Source organism: Myxocyprinus asiaticus, chromosome 13 (genome assembly GCF_019703515.2).
Source record: "Myxocyprinus asiaticus isolate MX2 ecotype Aquarium Trade chromosome 13, UBuf_Myxa_2, whole genome shotgun sequence".
Taxonomy (NCBI): domain Eukaryota; kingdom Metazoa; phylum Chordata; class Actinopteri; order Cypriniformes; family Catostomidae; genus Myxocyprinus; species Myxocyprinus asiaticus.
Window position 1 is genome coordinate 4,741,328 of NC_059356.1, and position 18,102 is coordinate 4,759,429.

Sequence of the window (18,102 nt, forward strand, 5' to 3'; positions counted from 1 at the left end):
AGACTCCAGCCACCCGAGCCATGGGCTGTTCTCACTGCTACCATCAGGCAGGCGGTATCGCAGCATCAGGACCCGCACCAGCCAACTCCATGATAGCTTCTTCCCCCAAGCAATCAGACTTCTGAACTCTTGTTCTCCCACGATCAAAATACATCAGCACTGCACTTTATTACCCTTACTCTTATATCTCACACCGGACTGTCATAAATTATATCATTACTATATTATATTCTCTCTTAACAACTGACTATCAACCGACAGCCTAAATGTCAATACAGTACAATACTGTACATTCTATATATACTATATATACTTTTATATATTTTTATTGAATAATGTGTATCTATATAGTGCGTATTGTATACTGTACAGTGTATGTTATTATTTGTATATTGTTGAGTGTAATTATGTGTATATCAGATGTTTAAATTGTGCTGTGTTAATCTGATGTTATTGTAAATTGGTACTGTCTCACTGTCACGACTGCTATGTTGATTGGAACTGCACCCAAGAATTTCACACACCATTGCACTTGTGTATATGGCTGTGTGACAAAGTGATTTGAGTTTGTTTATTAGATTATCTTCCATTGTGTAATTCTGTTTTACAATTTTTTTGTATACAAGCACCAGACTTGAGCAATCCGACGGCAAAGTTGTCTCGGGGGCTCTCATAGGCGTACATGGACTGTTTGAGTTTAGAAGGATGGACACCGGTTGGCGCTGTCGTGTGCAGGGTTAATGTGCACGTTTTTCTGTTTTCTGTTTGTTTGGTTCTGGGGTTGATTGTTGCACTAATGTTGGAATGTGGTCTTTATCATTTTAGTTTTGACACACAATCTATTTTTTCTTCTACGTCAAAATGTCTAATGTTAATACGAGTGGATTGTCTCTCTCCACGTGGAATGTGAATGGGTTGGGTCACCCCATAAAAAGGAAGGAAGGTTATTTCTTTTCTTAAATGTAAGAAATATAATATAGTGTTCCTTCAAGAAATGCATCTTTCCCCACAGGAAGATGAAAAATTTGGGAAGATATGGGGTGGACATTTTTTCTTTAGTGCTGGCTCAAGTAAGAGCAGGGGAGTTATTACATTGATATTGTAAATATCTATTACTATTATTTTATATATACATATATATACACATATATGTATATATATATATATATATATATATATATATATATATATATATATATATATATACACACACACACACACACACACACACACACACACGCACACAGTTGCAATCAAAATTATTCAACCCCCCCCCCCCTCGACCAGCAATACATTCTGGTGATGTGAATTAAAACACATCAACTAAAACCTCAGTAAACAGTCAAAGCAAGTTTTTAATACACATTTGAATGATTTTGAGAACAAAGAGTTTAGTTTACCCAAATTTTAAAATAAAAAATAACTAATTATCTCCACAAATGTCATGTCAAAAATATTCAACCCCCAAAGTCAATGCTTTATCCTTAATAACAGCAAATAAATGTTTCAGGTAAGTGTTCTCAGGCTTCGGACACCTCTCTATTAGAATTTTTACACATTTCTCAAGAGCAAAAGCTTCCAGCTCATTGACATTCTTTGGTTTCTGAAATGCAACTGCTTCCTTGAAATCCCAACAAAGGTTTGCAATGGGATTTTAATGATGGACTGAAAGGGCCATTTAAGGACATTCCACGACCTATCCCTGAACCAGATTTTGGACAACTTGGATGTATCCTTGGTGTTATTGTCTTGCTGGAAAATCCAGTGATCACAGAGCTTCAATTTACACACTGAAGGCATCACATTTTTCATGCCAAAATGGCCTGATACCTGAAAGAATACATGATGTCAGTCACATAGTCAGGATAGCTGTTTCCTGCAGCCACAAAACACCCCCATAACAGGACTGACCCACCTACATGCTTGACTATGGGGATGGTGTCGTTCTTGTCATCACCTTGTCATCTTACTCCAGACATACTGCTGACCCATGGGTCTAAAATTCATTCATATGTCTATAAAACCTTCTTCCAGGACTCCACAGGTCTTTCCTAATTACTTCTTGAATATTCAAGTCAACCTTTCCCTTGGTGAAGTTTTGCTTTCTTCCACACCCCAAGAAGGTTGCTGTTGTACCATATTTAAAAACTTTATGAATGGTGTTGCCAACTTTGTCTATTGGAAATTGAAGTGCCTTGGAAATGTTCTTTTCGCCATGACCTTTCTTGTGTAATGAAATAATCTCCTCTATTAGCTTTTGAGACAGCTTATATTTAATTGCATTTTTTGCGTAGAAATACATTTTTGCTTACAACGCTAAACTTAAATTTTAAAACTTAAATAAGTGCCATTGCAGATTGATGACTTTAAAACAATTACTTGTGTAGCCTTACATATTTAAGAAACAGCTACATGCAACAGGGGTTGAATAATTATGACATGGCTATATTATTAAAAAATCCTGCTATTTAGAAATAAGAGGTTATATATTCACACTATGACTTTGAATGTGTCACTCAACTGATATAGATGTAAAGCTTAAAAATTCTGGGTCATCAGAAAAGCTTACCTTTGTAAATCCTTACCGTCTTGGTGGTGGGGGGGGGGGGGGTTGAATAATTTTGATTGCAACTGATATATATATATATATATATATATATATATATATATATATATATATATATTTTTTTTTTATCTGCGTGTGTACTCGGACTTTGGCCACAGGGATGTTTGTTGGGGGTCGGGAGGGGGAAGGGAAACAATGGGGCTTAATGGTTGACTCTGTATATTAATGTTTTTCTTTGTTATGTGTCATGTTGAGAAGCAACAAATAAAAATGACACCCAGCGAGTCACTTGTGTGATGAAATGATGTCATCTTAAATATGTGTGATTACAGTTGGAAAAATGGCAACTTCATTTTCAAATGCCCCAAGTATACCTACAGGCCTACAGAGCCCTTTTGAGGACAAAACTAGAACGTGTTTAAATTTATTTTATAAGCTGAAATAAACTGATAGAAAGCAAAAGCCACCCGCCAGAGTGGCCTGTGACACGGTGAAATTCACTGGCCAAACAGAAAATTTACCCGCATTTGGCGCTTGGCATGTGTTAATTTCGGATCCTGGAGGCAATTACAATGGAAGTGAATGTGGCAAATTTTTTTAACGTTAAAACACTCACTTTTTCATAAGTACAGTCACAAGACTTAAACAATATGCATGTTAACATGATCTTAGTGTGATAAAATCACTTACTAACCATCTCTGTGTAAAGTTATAGCCAATTTTACAACTTTGTTACCATGACGATGTAATGTCAACAAACCCTAAAATGACTGTAAAAAATTACAATTTAAACAAATTTACAGCTCAAACTATACATGAGTTTTAACAGAAGAATTAATGTAAGTGCTTTTATAAAATTGTAAGCTTCACATTTCTGCCTTTAAACCCTCAAAAAACTGGCCATATTCATTTCCATTGTGTCTCATTTTAACCTTGATTTTTGCTTTTTTAAAAGAAAAGCAGGGACAAGTTAAAATTAATTTTTGTGATATCAATAACATGCCACAAATACTGTCAATTGAAGTCAACTTATATTGAACCCAAAATATTCCTTTAAGCTCTATAGGTCACAGGGCATCAGTTAAAGGGATAGTTCACCTAAAAATTTTAATTCCCTCATCATTCACTCACCCTCATGTCATCTCAGATGTGAATGACTTTCTTTTACAGATCACAAACAAAGATTTTTAGAAGAATATTTCAGCTCTGTAGGTCCATACAATGCTGAATGGGTGCCAAAATGTTGATGCTCCAAAATGCACATAAAGGCTTCATAAAAGTAATCCATACGACTCCAGTGGTTTAATCCATGTCTTCAGAAGTGATATGATAGGTGTGGGTGAGAAACAGATCAATATTTAAATAATTTTGTACTTGAAATTCTTCTCCCTGTCCATTAGGGGGCGATATGCACGAAGAATATGAATCACCAAAAACACAAGAATGTGAAAGTGATCTGTTTCTTACTCACGCCTATCATATCACTTCTGAAGACACTGATTTAACCACTGGAGTCTTATGAATTACTTTTATGCAGACTTATATGATTTTTGGAGCATCAAAATTTTGGCACCCATTCATTTGCATTGTATGGACCAAAAGAGCTGAGACATTCTTCTAAAAATCTTCATGAGTACAGTAGATGAAAGAAAGTCATACACATCTAGGATGGCATGAGTGTGAGTAAATGATGAGAGAATTTTCATTTTTGGGTGAACCATTCCTTTAAGTCGATTGAATGAAAAATGTGATGGAAAATCATGCTTAATTTTTTACCTGTGTTGCATGTGGGGCGAGGCCGGGCTGAGGGGATGTGTGGGGTCACTGGACAGATGAAGAGCTTCAGTGCTGCTGCTCGGGCTCTGCCGGGGGCTGGCCTGCAGTTATTGACATAAATAAAAACTTTGTGGTCTAAAAAAAGATTAAAAAAATAAATTAAAAAAAGCCATGAAATGTGACAATGACAAAGAGATCCAAATGAGGAGGAAATCATCAAGGCCAAACCAAAAAAAAAATAACAAGTGGGGGAACAAAGAGTGTAGCAGAGAAGAATTAGAAATTGTTAAACAAAACAAAAAAAGTAAAAGAAATTGTTTTTAAAGGCGCAGTGCAGACCACAAACCAACACAGAAGACATGAGCGGAGATAACTTATTATAGGACGTTTTGTTGTTATAAAAGTTAGGGGGGGTGGTATGACCAAAATCGTTTAGATTACTTGTATATTTGTTGAATAAATTCAAATGAAAATGGTTTATATACCAAATAACTATGTGGTAATGCCTATTTTTAGATATTCAAGGAAATTAAGTAGTTTACAAATGAAAAGTACATCTTCCCATTCGATTCTTTTCTTTTTTCAGGGTTCCCACACTTCTTGACCAATGAATGTCCATGAACTTTCCAGTTATTTGAAAGTACTGGATAAGAATCGTTTTGATTTAGACAGATTTGCTAATAAACAGTTTCAACCAATTCTCTGAGAAGAGCTGAGTATATGTCGAAAATTACTAAATGTTCACTGTAGAAATTTCCATGACTTTTAAGATTTTATTTAACCTTTCCATGCCTGGAAAACTATTAGAAAATTCCCTGATATTTCCAGGTTTTCAATGACAGTGGGAACCACAATTGACCAAATCTCATCTGGCTAACAGATTTCTTTTGTCTCACAGTATACACGGTCATACCACCCATCCTATTATAAAGGGAAGTCTTAATGAACACCTGACTGTCTACAAGGATGAAGTGGACAAACACAGCAAACACATTCTTTAACACCAGCAGTAGATGAAACCGGGTGGGTGGGGCTGGTGGACTGACCTTCTTGGCGGACAGGGCGAGTCGTTTGGCGGGTGGTGGGGACATGGTGCTGACGGGCTCTGATGTGATGTTGGTGAGGGCCTGCGGTTTAAGCTTCACCACCTTCTGATCGTCTGCGTTCACGCGCTCTGTGCTCTTAGCAGGAGATGCAGGACCGCTCACACCTGACGCGTCACCAATTGGTGCGCTCCTTGTGCCAGTCGACTCCTGAGAGTTCACACAGAGTACACTAATGAATCTTCACTTATGGATTATTCTGGGTCATTATGGATGCAATTCCAAGTTTCATAAATAATACATTGAGAAAACACTGATGGAGATGTATTTGATTCCTTTCTTTTACAGTCAATGTGAAACAGCATTTGCAAACCTTTTTTTACTTCAGTAATGTGACATTTCGGAGTAAAACAAGATCTTCAACAGGAAAAAAAAACTGGCGGTGGTCCTTGATTTTATCCACTGGGTCATGAAAAACGGTCTCCATATGACAGGTGGTTGGATCGGGGCTGAAAATTAAGAGGGCTTTGTGATGTCAGTCAAAAAGGCAAGTCGTTACAGGCGGAGCAACTTATTAAATTTTCATAAATTATAAAGAATTTTTTTTTTAAATAATGCACACCAACGAATCTCTCAATAAGTCCATGAATGTGTTTCCAGGTTCAATCCAAGTTAAGCTCAATCAACAGTCTTTGTGGCATAATGTTGATTACCACAAAAATATTTTCGACTTGTCTTTCCTTGAAGAAGCCAAAGGCAAAAATGTCCATGGTTAATGTTCTGTATAAGTATTACTGAATTATTATTAATCCAATAATATAAGTATTCTTTAACATTAGGGTTATTTAACATTTCCACATATTTTTATTATTATTTTATATTTTTTTATCCCCTTTTCTCCCAATTTGGAATGCCCAATTCCCACTACATAGTAGGTCCTCGTGGTGGCGTGGTTACTCACCTCAATCCGGGTGGCGAAGGACAAGTCTCAGTTGCCTCCGCTTCTGAGACTATCAATCCGCACATCTTATCACGTGACTCGTTGTGCATGACACCACGGAGACTCACACACAACTTACCATGTGCCCCATTGAGAGCAAGAACCACTAATCGCAACCACGAGGAGGTTACCCCATGTGACTCTACCCTGCCTAGCAACCGGGCCAATTTGGTTGCTTTAGGAGACCTGGCTGGAGTCACTCAGCACACCCTGGATTCGAACTCGCGACTCCAGGGGTGGTAGCCAGCGTCAATACTCGCTGCGCTACCCAGGCCCCATTATTAATATTGTTAAGTAAATTTTGTAGCATTTGGGCACAATATATTTAGTGATTAAGAGGTATTATTACATCTGTGAAACACAAATTTCCCCAACCTCCTCAGGGAAAACTAGTCCGGTCCAAATTTGGCTACAAATAAAAATTTAAAAAAAAGATTTGACATGTTAATGAATCCATTTCAAATCGTTCAAATGAAGATTACAATGTATGTATCTGTATGATCTTAGGAGCTCAGAATCAGGAGGAGGAGTAAGAGAAATTATACAGAGAGGCCCCCAAAATTCCTCAACGTCATAAATTAAAGACTTTACCTTGCTGACACCCAAAAGTCTACCAAAACCAGCCATAAATGAGCTGAAGAGGCCTGAAAAGAGTCCATAAAAGCGGCTCTGTTGAGTGTCAACTGTTTCCAGAACAAAAGGATGATTTTACCCCTCTCAGTAGAAGGAACAACCTTCCCCCAAAACCCCACTCAGAACTAAACCAGTCCTTCGATATAACCAATCTGCTACACTTAAAAAATAGACTACTAAGGGAGCATGATACATTTTCTGTGGAAGCATGACCATCACATGCTAAAACTCATCCAAGACAGAGAGACTGAACAGACTCTCACTGGATCTGAACTTTTGGAAACTCTCTTTTGCCGGACCAAAACTAGTGCTTTTCTATCATCTCCAAAGGCACAAAACAAACTTTCCTTGGGTTTTTACAATGCATATACATAATGTAACATGATCAAAAGACTCCATTGTATCATGCACAATGCACAGTCTATTTTTGATAGTAAAAATTCATCTTATACAAATGATTATATTGAAGTAACCTTTAAAATATGTGTTATGACTTGTAATCACTTTTATAACTGATGATTATGATTTTTAATCTTGTATTATCCATGTTGAAATAGTTAGTCAACTATTATTCAGAGCAGATATACTGAGTTTATGTAAAAATGTGTCTTTCCATGATGAGAACAATGGGTGAATTCATTTTATTGTTATAATCTGTTGTATTTAAGATACAAAATGCATGATTAGAACGTACTTTTTCCGAGCAGGAATTTTAAAGAATCTTCACACAAAGAACTATAAATCACCTTGAGGGAGGATAGTGAGTTGTGCACTTCTGATTGGCTCAAATCACCTTTGGGGTGCAGCCAACCTCAACTCCACATAACACCCCACCTCAAACAACAGTCAGTTCTTCAGGTTCTTCAAGTTCTTCGGTTTATTCGCCTCGGGAAAAGGGTTGAGGCCCAGCTTCGTGTCTCTCCCGTTCCAGCAGACGAGTTCAAATGTTTTCACCACATTAATTTCCAACGGAAAAACTCCCTTGGGACCACGAGGCACCGCGTGGGTGTCCACTTCAATCCGCGAAATCTCTGGAATGTAGAAGTTGCAAACTTCTACAGCCTCCAGGCTCCGCTGGAAGTTCCATCATCAAACCAGCTGCCGAAATCGACCCTCCAACTTCTTTAGAACTTCAAGACCAACTAAACACAAACTTCCATAGGCCAAGCCAAAGGACAAGTGCTGATGTTTCTTTAATATAATTTGAGTAACCTGATCTCAAATCACAGTGTACTAAATGAAGTATTAAGGGTTCTAAAGGCATGGTGTAAGGTCTCTATAAAGGTCATTTTCCTGTTACAAAACATTTCATTCATTCGGTCAAAACTCATTCATTAATCTATGTTCATGTTTCATCTGTGTGTTTTAGTTTAGTTTATGTTGTAGTTTAGTCAATAAAGTTTGGTTTGTATTCAAAGAGAAGTTGACGGTGGTATATTTTTATAAATAACACGTCACTTGATTCTTAAGATCTACACGCCATGCTCAAACAATATTTCAACATATTTGTGATATTATTTTGAATGGCCATGAGAATAGAATTACTCTAAAGAGTTAACAGTTGCGTCATACAACTCAGCGCTGGTCGCCGAGTGATCAGACGTACACCTTAATTCTTTCAATATTCCCAGAATTAATCATAATTCCCTTCTTGAGCTAAAATTCCTACATATAAATTGTGAGCAGATACGAGACTGTTGTATTACAAATTTGGAGAATTTTTAATTCGATTTCTAATCTGATCATTTGTCATTTATCCTACATTTATTGGTGACCGAACATGGCCAAGATTCTTAAGCTAATTATTTACATATAAAATCCTACATATTACTGGTGAAAGTACGCAGGCAGTTTACATTTAAATTGTGAGAATATTGCAAATCTTTGTGCTGTATTTTATATTTTATACATATCTGTCACTATATAGAGATAGCCTGATCGGTGCCGATAACGAAAATCTATGGCGATAGATGTAGATAGTTTTTACATTTCAAAATAAGAGTCGCCGGTGTGTTTCGGGCTTGTTTATACTTAAAAGTCCAGCGTTATGCACCAAATCTTCATTTTTTCTGGTTAATCTGGAGATTTTGGTTGAACAATAATCTGAATCTGGGATTTTATTCATTTAGGACTCTTTGTCTGTGCCCGTCATATTAAATCATTTTTATTTCTATTAATCTATTTTTAAAACTATCAGCCTTTCCCACCACCTTGGTTATCAGTATCTGCAAAATTCACCCTTACTAAAATGTCAAAATGGTTTTACAGTAGTAACAATAACTGTGGTATTTTGACAAATGTTGCAGGTTTGTTAAATAATGTATTATTTATTTATTTATTTCTATTACAACTACAGCAGTTGTAGCTGAAGTTACTTGATTTCTTCATTGACCTAACTACAGTAATGAGGAGACATCCATGGTCTTTCTTGTGCTTATATGGCATTGCACTGCAAATATAAGGGCAAGCACATAAAGGAGTTTAAAGTCTGAACCTCCAAGACTTGACAATTTATGGACAAAATAGATGTTGTGTTAAATGATGTTTGATATTAGGAGATAAACTAGACTTGTTTGCCTTCAGATATTCCTAGAGATTACTTAAGTCATTAAGAGCCTGAGGAAAGGAAATCAATATCTTTTATAGAGTAGGAAACAAACATTTTCACTAACAAAGTACCAACTCAGTAAACTACTCAGGGGAACAGTCAGAATATTATAACTAGTCCTATAGAAATAGTTTATAAGTTTACTTTGATTTCACACAGCACCTTAAGGTAAAAACTTCTATGTGGAATTCAAAAGGTTTCATATGCGGAGATCCTAATATGAATATTCTCTCATTATTTACTCACCCTCATGATATCTCAGGTGTGTATGACTTTCTTTACCAGAACACATTTGAAGAAATCTAGAAAAATGTCTTGGCTCAGTAGGTCCTTAAAATGCATGATCTCTTTTGAAGGTCCAAAAAAAAAAAACAACAAAAAAAAAACAGTAAGCATAAACATCATAGATACGACTCCAGCAGTTAATGTCTTTTAAAGTGATACAATCGCATTTGGTGCAAGAAAAATCAATATTTAAGTACTTTTTAACAAGCGGTCTCTCGAGTGACGTATTCGCGTTGCCATAGATACCGACATATTCTCACGTTCTCAACTCGGTTGAGACATCCAGGATAAGCACACAAACGCACCATTGTGAGTAAAGAAACAGATAAAAACAGATCTAAACCAAAACCAACCAAGCTACTGTACAGCGTTCCTCCTACTCACTTGTAAACAGCACTGCTCTTCCGGCTATGACACATGTACCTCAGGTCTCACGCGTTTCAAATGCCAATGCGGTTACATCACGTGCACGTCCCACTGCTGACCGGAAGCATGATTTAGAGTTTTAAAAAAAGCACTTAAATATTGATCTTTTTGCACCAAAAGCGATCGTGTTGCTTTAGAAGACAATAATTTAACTACTGGAGTCGTATCGATGAAGTTTATTCTGACTGTCTGTGATTTCTGGAGCTTCAAAAGGGAAATCTTCATTAGCTTGCACTTTAAGGACCTTCTGAGCTGAGATATTTTTCTTCAAATGTGTTCTGGTGAAGAAAGAAAGTCTTACACACCTGGGATATCATGAGGGTGAGTAAATAATGAGAGAATTTAAATTTTTGGGTGAACTATCCCTTTAAGAAGACTTACTTTTGACAGAGAGGAGGTGTCTGCTGAGGAGGATTCAGAGAGGGATTTGAGTGAGGTAGATGAAGCCAGGCCGCGGGACTCGCTGCTGCTCCTCTTGTCAGTGTCGGTTTTGGCGAGGCCACTGGGTAGAGCCGGGGTGCTGCTGCGAGACACAGGCTGAGGTGCGGGCTTCTTCACCTTCTTAAAGGGCTCATCGATCAGTGTAGGGCCACTGGACTGTTTGGACAGCGCATGGGAGGCGGCCGTACCGTTCGACATCTTGGGCGACTGGAGCCCCAAACAATTTCTGGCTACTGAAATGCCAAGACCACCATCTACAGACTGGATCTTCCTCAGCTGAGCAGGATCAAGCTTCTACAGAGTATAAGATGATAAAAAAAACATAATAAAATCCTTATTACCAACGCCAAGTATAAGCAATATTAATAGTGCCTTACAAAAAAAAAAAAATGTTTTCCATGTGCTGCTACATTTTGCGCATAATGGATGTGACAAATTTAATCATTTGCACAGTATGAGCATGTCGCCTGCGCATGCCTCTGCCGTTGTCTATCACAAAGCAGTCGTAGTGTGTATGGGCTTGAGCACTTGACTGTGCACGGAAAAACAAAATATACCCTAGCTTTTATACCTTTGAAAACAGCATATCTCAAGCTCGTGTCAGGGGTGTGTACCTTCATAACTTGCGGTGAAGACAGCGGCCCATTAAGTGTGCTCTTCTTCAGTTGCTCAGGGGTCATATTAGTCCTCCCAGAATGCACAAAGTTTTGTTTTGTATTTGAAGCATCTGTATTCTTCTTCTCTGGGATCCTACCAAACAAAACATGTTTGTAAAATAAAGATATTTCTACTTGCTGTTGTTACACGAGCAATAGAAAGTAGAGGTCGGGCAATAGTGGATTTTGCCCATAACAATAACTGAGGCGGTGGGAAAGGCTGATAACCGATTCATCGGACAATAGTTTTTAAAACTGATTTATATAATGTCAAAAAAAAAACTTATTCTTTCCTTACTATGACAGGCACAGACAAAGAGTCCTAAATGAATAAAATCCCAGATTCAGATTATTGTTCAACCAAAATTCCCAAAAATAACCTGATTTGGTGCATAACATATAAACAAGCCAGAAACACACCGGGCTCTCTTTTATTGAAATGACAAAAAACCAATCTGCAACTATCACTACAGAATTTTGCAGATAACGATAGTTCCAAAAAGCAACTATCAGTACCGACTAATCTATAAAAACCGATATATCGGTCTACCTCAATATGAAAGAGTACTACCTCAGGTAAAAGAGCACGTAAGCCTGCTGATTAAGGACAACTTTGATGTTACTGGAGTGCACCATGGAGTCGTTCATCTGATACCACTGTCCGTTACTAGCCTATGGAAGACAAATTACAGTTAGCATTAGCCAAGACAAACAAGTAAACAAATAGCTAACCACATAGTTAAACCACATAGGTAAATTCAATATAAAATCTAAATTGACCCCATTTTCTTTCTTAATAAATATTTCTGGTTTTAAATGCGCAAAATTCATTAGAGCACATTTTTCCCAAAGAAAAAACAAATTATGCATGGTTGGGTAAAATTCATATCAACTAGTAATATACACATATTATTACCACAGCTAGCATGTAATACCATAGTATTTTTCAAAGCACTTTGGAATAGCATGTGCATGCCATGCTTAGTAACAATATACAATAGTATTAACATCTGATGCCTACGTTGCATTGTTTAACATTAATCTTCAGTTTGCTGTGCTGTCACCTAGTGGTGTAGATTTTCAACAATGGATTTCAATGATTGCTGCCATCGTAGAAATTATCCATTATCAGCCAGTCATGATTAATTTATTCCATAAGTGAAAACATTCAATTACAAGGGATAATTGAGATTATTGAGAAAGCAAGAAATAGTCGGTGGTCATATAATCCTATTCAATCTGATTCAATCTCAACATGATTTTTACCAATGAGGTTTGATGTTAACGACGTGTCGCCATATTATGGGAGTTGATCACAAATATCTGCTAATAGTTGATTTTGTCAACATTTTGCAGTACATAAGCATAAATGACCTCAAAGCTCTGATTTCATTTTGATTTCATAAAACCAATTAAATTCACTACTCTCACCTTGATGTAGCAGTAATAATGTCCAGCATGGCAGCTGTACCCCGAGTGCACGAGGACAGCATAGAGTCCATACACCACAGGATCTCCAGTGCTCTGCGACATGTACGGCCGAATGTTGAGGAACTCTGGGTAGCCAACATCCTAACAGAAAGCATCGATGGGGAAATCAGTGGTTTTCTCATGAGCTAAGAGCATGTTTGAGTCTCAGTGGAGTGTAAAGGCGGGTACCTTGGTAATTTTTCCTCCACTGAAGTTGGCAAAGCGTTTAAGTGACAGCGTCAGCACATTGGATGTTCGGTGTACTGAGAACCGCTTAGTTGCTGGAACCTTCTTCTTACATCTAAGGAACGAAAATACAGAATGATGCAACATATTCTTAATGTCAGGCTCTGGTTTTGACTGAATCCGAGTGGTTCTCCCTTGGTTTTTAGCATGTTGCCATGTGGTTTCTAGGATTTTCCGAGTGGCTCTTAGGTGGTTATGCACCAAAGTTTAAGCTGAGTTTTGAGAAAGAGGAAGTACAGGCAATAGAAATCATGATTACTGCATGCTGACCATGCAGAAGTTCAAACGATTACACAATACAGTCAAAACCACTGGAACATTTAAGAAATATGGATGTACAACTCACTTGGCACACATGTAAGCATTCTCGCCACTCAAAAAGTCAGGCTTGATAAACAGCTCCAGAGCACGGACAATGTTAGCCGCTTGCTAAAAGAGACGGAAAGAGAGAGTTAACGTTATTTAGAGGAGTTTTCCGTCCTGAACACAAGACATTCATCTTTCTTTCAAAAAAGATGAGGGTCAAAGTCTCTGACTTTTCTGTCTTTTTCTGTCTCACCCGAATCTCTAGAGCGATGTCTAGGTATGGGTCATACGTATCTGACACGCTTTTACAAATGGAGCACTTCACTGCAAAAACAGCAAGAGAAATGTTTTAAGAACACGTTTTAAACAGTTTTAACAAAAAGGCTTCACTTTGAAAAGTTTGAACGCTGTTTGAATGCCATTTAATTGGAAAACACTCCCTTAGATCTCAATGTATCACAATAGCCTTGAAACCGATGCAGTGCTTGGTGCCTACCTCGGGACCTTAAATAACCCCCAAAAATCTGGTGGACGAGCGTGGTGGCCTGGGTCTGCCTGTCCAGTCTGTAATGAAAATGGGTTAATTATTCCTCTTATCCGAATCTTTAAGGTGCAGTAACTCTAGTAGTGATCTTACTTTGGATATCCATTCAGACAAGCTTTCTGCATGGCATCAATGGTGTAACGCAAAAACTCGTGAGCATCCTCCTGGCTCCCAAATCGAAAATGGCGAGCAATTTCTGAAGGATCAGAGAAAAATCTGATTATTTCAGAGGTTACTCTCCCAAAAAAGGGGGAAGTGGTTGGGGAACAGGAGGGGAAAAACTTAAGGTAAGGGTAGGTGAAGAAGAAAAAAGCAAGAATGGAAAAAGGAAAGACGAGAAAGAGTATTTTTATTTTAGAAGTTTTTTTTGTTTTTTGTCTGGGAACTCAATTTCATGGCTCAACACTTAATGACACGCTACCATCAGGAATCTGATGAATCTCTGCACTTCATGTAACTGTTAAGTCATCTGACTCATAATGCCATGTGTAAGCGTCGCATTACTCACTAAAACAAAGAGGACAAACTTCAACATCCATTAGACAAAGCACTTACTTTTCAGGTCTCGGATGAAAGATACAGGTTTGATGGCATTGCCTGTGTTGGCAAAGGCTTGGATGATGTGGTTCTGCATTACACAAATCATGCAGAATCCAGACTGGTGACCTGAAGGTGACAAAAGAGGATTTTAGTTCAGATTTGTATGGGTTTTTCATAGTGAAAGCTAGGATAACACCTTTTAGAAGAATTACCTTGAATTAAATTTTGATCTACTTCAGACATGTTTGTTGATCCTGTTTCTTTTAATCAACCAATATAAGGTGTGCAACATACTTTCTACACAATACTTAAGCGCAAATGATTCTAGCTATTAGGGCTGGCCCTGAAGATTTTCCTAGACTAGCAGTTGTTAGTTTAAGCCATTAGTCGACTAGTTGTTGCACGCTTATGATATTAATTTAATTACTTGAATATATATTTGGGGGGGGGATCAGAAAATGGTTTGAATTCCAGGGCTGAGAAAGAATGTTATAAGTAACATTGCTAACACTGTTCTACATTACAGAGAAATACTAAACCATAATAATGAGCCTTTAAAATATACATTTTACAAGCGCACGCACGAAGCGAGACACAGCGACACCGGCAAAAGCGGTAATGATTCTGAATGTGTCGGAAAAACCAGCAAGGACACTGTCTGAACATTTTGTTCATTTATAGAGAGAAATGCACATTAGGGTTGTGCAGACAGACGATGATCGCAGGGATCGACGATGGTCAGAGTGATCACCAACAGCTGATGCCTTTGACGATGTCAAGACGATATTTGGCTCGTTTTCCCATTAATCTATACAATTATTATTATTAGGCTATTATTATTATCAAATTAATATTACAAATAATTTGCCCCGCGGCACACAGACACGCGCTTGAAGAAACACACTTTATTATATTATTAAGAACAGATGACAGAAAAGCCGTCTGTGTACATGTATGACACATGCAGTCTCGTGGAACACGTGCATGTAAAAGGTTCTCACTCTCTTTGTTTCTGTCTTCTGAATTTTTTTTTTTTTTTTTTTTTGCAAGAACAGTATCGTCTGAGTGCTGCAAATGACCTCAGACATCTCAGCTCAGGAGGTGTTTTGAGTTCAGTTCACTTTATTTCCACAGAGCAGTTCATTGTGAACACAACTCTGTAGCCTATACATCTGTCATTAAAACATAAAATAATACAAAAACACGTTCACCTCGAACCATGATTTATATTTCAGTGTTATTATCATCATTATAATTATTTTTACATTTAGAATTGTTTTTATGTCTTCATTTGTTAAGTAATTTTCTGTCTGCATGTTTAGAAGGATTCTTGCCTGACGGTAAATGAAAAGGTGGTTACATATATATATATATATATATATATATATATATATATATATATATATATATATATATATATATATATATTTTTTTTTTTCTTTTTTTTGATCACTTCATTATTTTATTTGCTTTTTTGTTTCGTTTGGAGTGCAATTTGAATTTAGAAATGTATTGGGAAAAGTTTTTCGTTTTTTAAATAAATTCATTAAATTTTCAATGCAAAATCATTAAAGCAAGAATATTCACTGATCCCTCAGCCCGGGGGTTGCTAATGTAATTGGATATTGCAAAGTTGAACAACACACATTTTAATTGCACTTAATTTTTTTCCAGTTTCATTTCAATTTTTTGTTAAAATAAATAAAAAAGTTCAAAGTTTGATCAAGGTGTCTTGCTTTATTGTGTAGGCTTAACCCTAACCCTGCTTAACGATAATTACCCCATAGTACCACCTAGCGTCCAACCTCCTGTGGAGTTTTTTTTTCTGCGACCAATTGACCAATCAAAACTTGGTCGACCAAGACTCTTCTCATCGACTAACGTTTGGTTGACTATTAGGGAGCAGCCATACTAGTTTGCAAGCTTGATCAATTCTAATTAATAATGCTATGCAGGTTTGTGTTGCATTGTCAGTGTTGTCACAAGGGGAGCTATGGTAGGCATTGGCGTAAACGGTTTGCTCTGTTTTCAAAATGTTTATAGTAGGATTGCTGAATTAACTTGCAAATTCAGTGCGATTAATTATATATAAAATTCTGAAATACAAAACAATTAATTATGTATCCGGACTGTGATATGGAATACTCCTACAACTGGAGCAATTTAAGCTGTTTTGAGCAGGGGGGTAGCAAGCGAAACTCCAGCTGTATAGGCAACGTGTAGTTGTACAGAGAACAACCCACACTTGTTTGACACTAGCACAAGATGAGAACGCGTTCTTGCATTCAAACACAGCTGGACGGAGCGCAAGGGATCTCGAGGTGCGTTTTTCTTAGATTAAACTACATTTAACTTAAAACCGTGACCTAAAAACACAGCATTTATGACCAAAGTGAGGACTGCGATTTGTTACACGAACACAAGAACACACATTGGTTCTCATTCACAAAACTTTTGTAAACATGTGCATAAACTGGGAGTAATTTGCGCATAAAATGGACCTTATGTACTCCTCAGATTTGTAAATTAAACGTATGCATGTTGTTCAAATCCAATCGTTCATAAATAGGATGCACGTGTCATTTAAGGAAGCCATCAGACTCACTAGTAAATGCATCTATGCGGAACAGAAATGGAGGGATTTTTAAATTAAGTGCAAAATTTTGCCTAAGCACAGTGGTGCCTGGTCTCAAAGAAGGTGATGATTGGCAAATACAGAAACATTTGTTAGAATGGCTTTACGATGATTTACACAAATTAGTTCTGCTCATGCTCATGAATGAGGCCTGTTGTGTGTGTAAAACTGGACTGCTCGCTAGCAGAGCACTGGCAAAGCATTCAAAGTCTGCATACTTGTGTAGAGTATGTTTCTGTTCTAAAGAGAAAGGAATACTTCAGTTGTCCGCGTTGCTGATCAGAACACGCACAATATGCTCAATGCAAATTTCGTCATCAGCACACACTGTCCGTGTGTGGCCCACATTTTCTCCACACGCAGACAATCCTTGTGTCTGCGAATGAACGGCACATGCAGCTGACTGTACTAAAAGAGTGTCACAAAGCAGTCGAATTGCGCATATATCGAACGCATTTGTATTCACTCGCGGTCAAAAGAGAATACTTTGAAAGGTTTAGCGCTCAACCGTGTGACAACCAGGAACGCAGGAAAACAAAGTATACTCGAGCCTTAATATTCAGTGAAGTGGTTGCTCACAGGATCGGCTGTGCTCCTTCGACAGGAGATAGTTGGCTAGCGGTGGGGTGTAGGTGAGACACTGCACAGTGGAGTTGAGGAAGCAGGTGTTGCCCAGGTTGTGGAGTCCGGCTCCAACCCGATACACCCGCTCCCACTTCATGGAGAGCTTGTTTCCAGGGAAGAGCATCTTCTGTGGAGCAGGGATCCCATCGTTCCCAACGTTCAGGTTCTCCGAGACTGCCGGGGAGATGAGACCAGTTACAATCACAGAGGAAGGTTCATTTTTATCATGTTAATTAAACTTTTCTTTAACTAAAGAGTGCCAACAGACATCAAATTTCAATCGCTGGGGAGGCTCAGCCAAGA

The 18,102-nt window shown here is 37.7% G+C and overlaps 1 protein-coding gene across 4 annotated transcripts in view; it reads right to left on the bottom strand.

Moving 5' to 3' along the window:
* Positions 1 to 18,102, bottom strand: part of LOC127450317 (ubiquitin carboxyl-terminal hydrolase 36-like) — a 60,427-nt gene that overhangs the window by 33,571 nt on the left and 8,754 nt on the right. For all 4 annotated transcript variants that reach the window (XR_007898944.1, XM_051714315.1, XM_051714314.1 and 1 more), the window contains exons 3-15: positions 17,755 to 17,973; positions 14,556 to 14,666; positions 14,094 to 14,196; positions 13,953 to 14,020; positions 13,710 to 13,780; positions 13,497 to 13,579; positions 13,094 to 13,205; positions 12,866 to 13,006; positions 12,006 to 12,106; positions 11,393 to 11,528; positions 10,719 to 11,072; positions 5,389 to 5,595; positions 4,343 to 4,443 (exon numbers count right to left, since the gene is read on the bottom strand). Coding sequence is in view for 3 of the 4 variants with exons in the window: in XM_051714315.1 (XP_051570275.1) it covers positions 4,343 to 4,443; positions 5,389 to 5,595; positions 10,719 to 11,072; positions 11,393 to 11,528; positions 12,006 to 12,106; positions 12,866 to 13,006; positions 13,094 to 13,205; positions 13,497 to 13,579; positions 13,710 to 13,780; positions 13,953 to 14,020; positions 14,094 to 14,196; positions 14,556 to 14,666; positions 17,755 to 17,973 (1,807 nt within the window). In the remaining variant the exon portion in view is untranslated. The remainder of the gene's footprint in view (positions 1 to 4,342; positions 4,444 to 5,388; positions 5,596 to 10,718; positions 11,073 to 11,392; positions 11,529 to 12,005; positions 12,107 to 12,865; positions 13,007 to 13,093; positions 13,206 to 13,496; positions 13,580 to 13,709; positions 13,781 to 13,952; positions 14,021 to 14,093; positions 14,197 to 14,555; positions 14,667 to 17,754; positions 17,974 to 18,102) is intronic.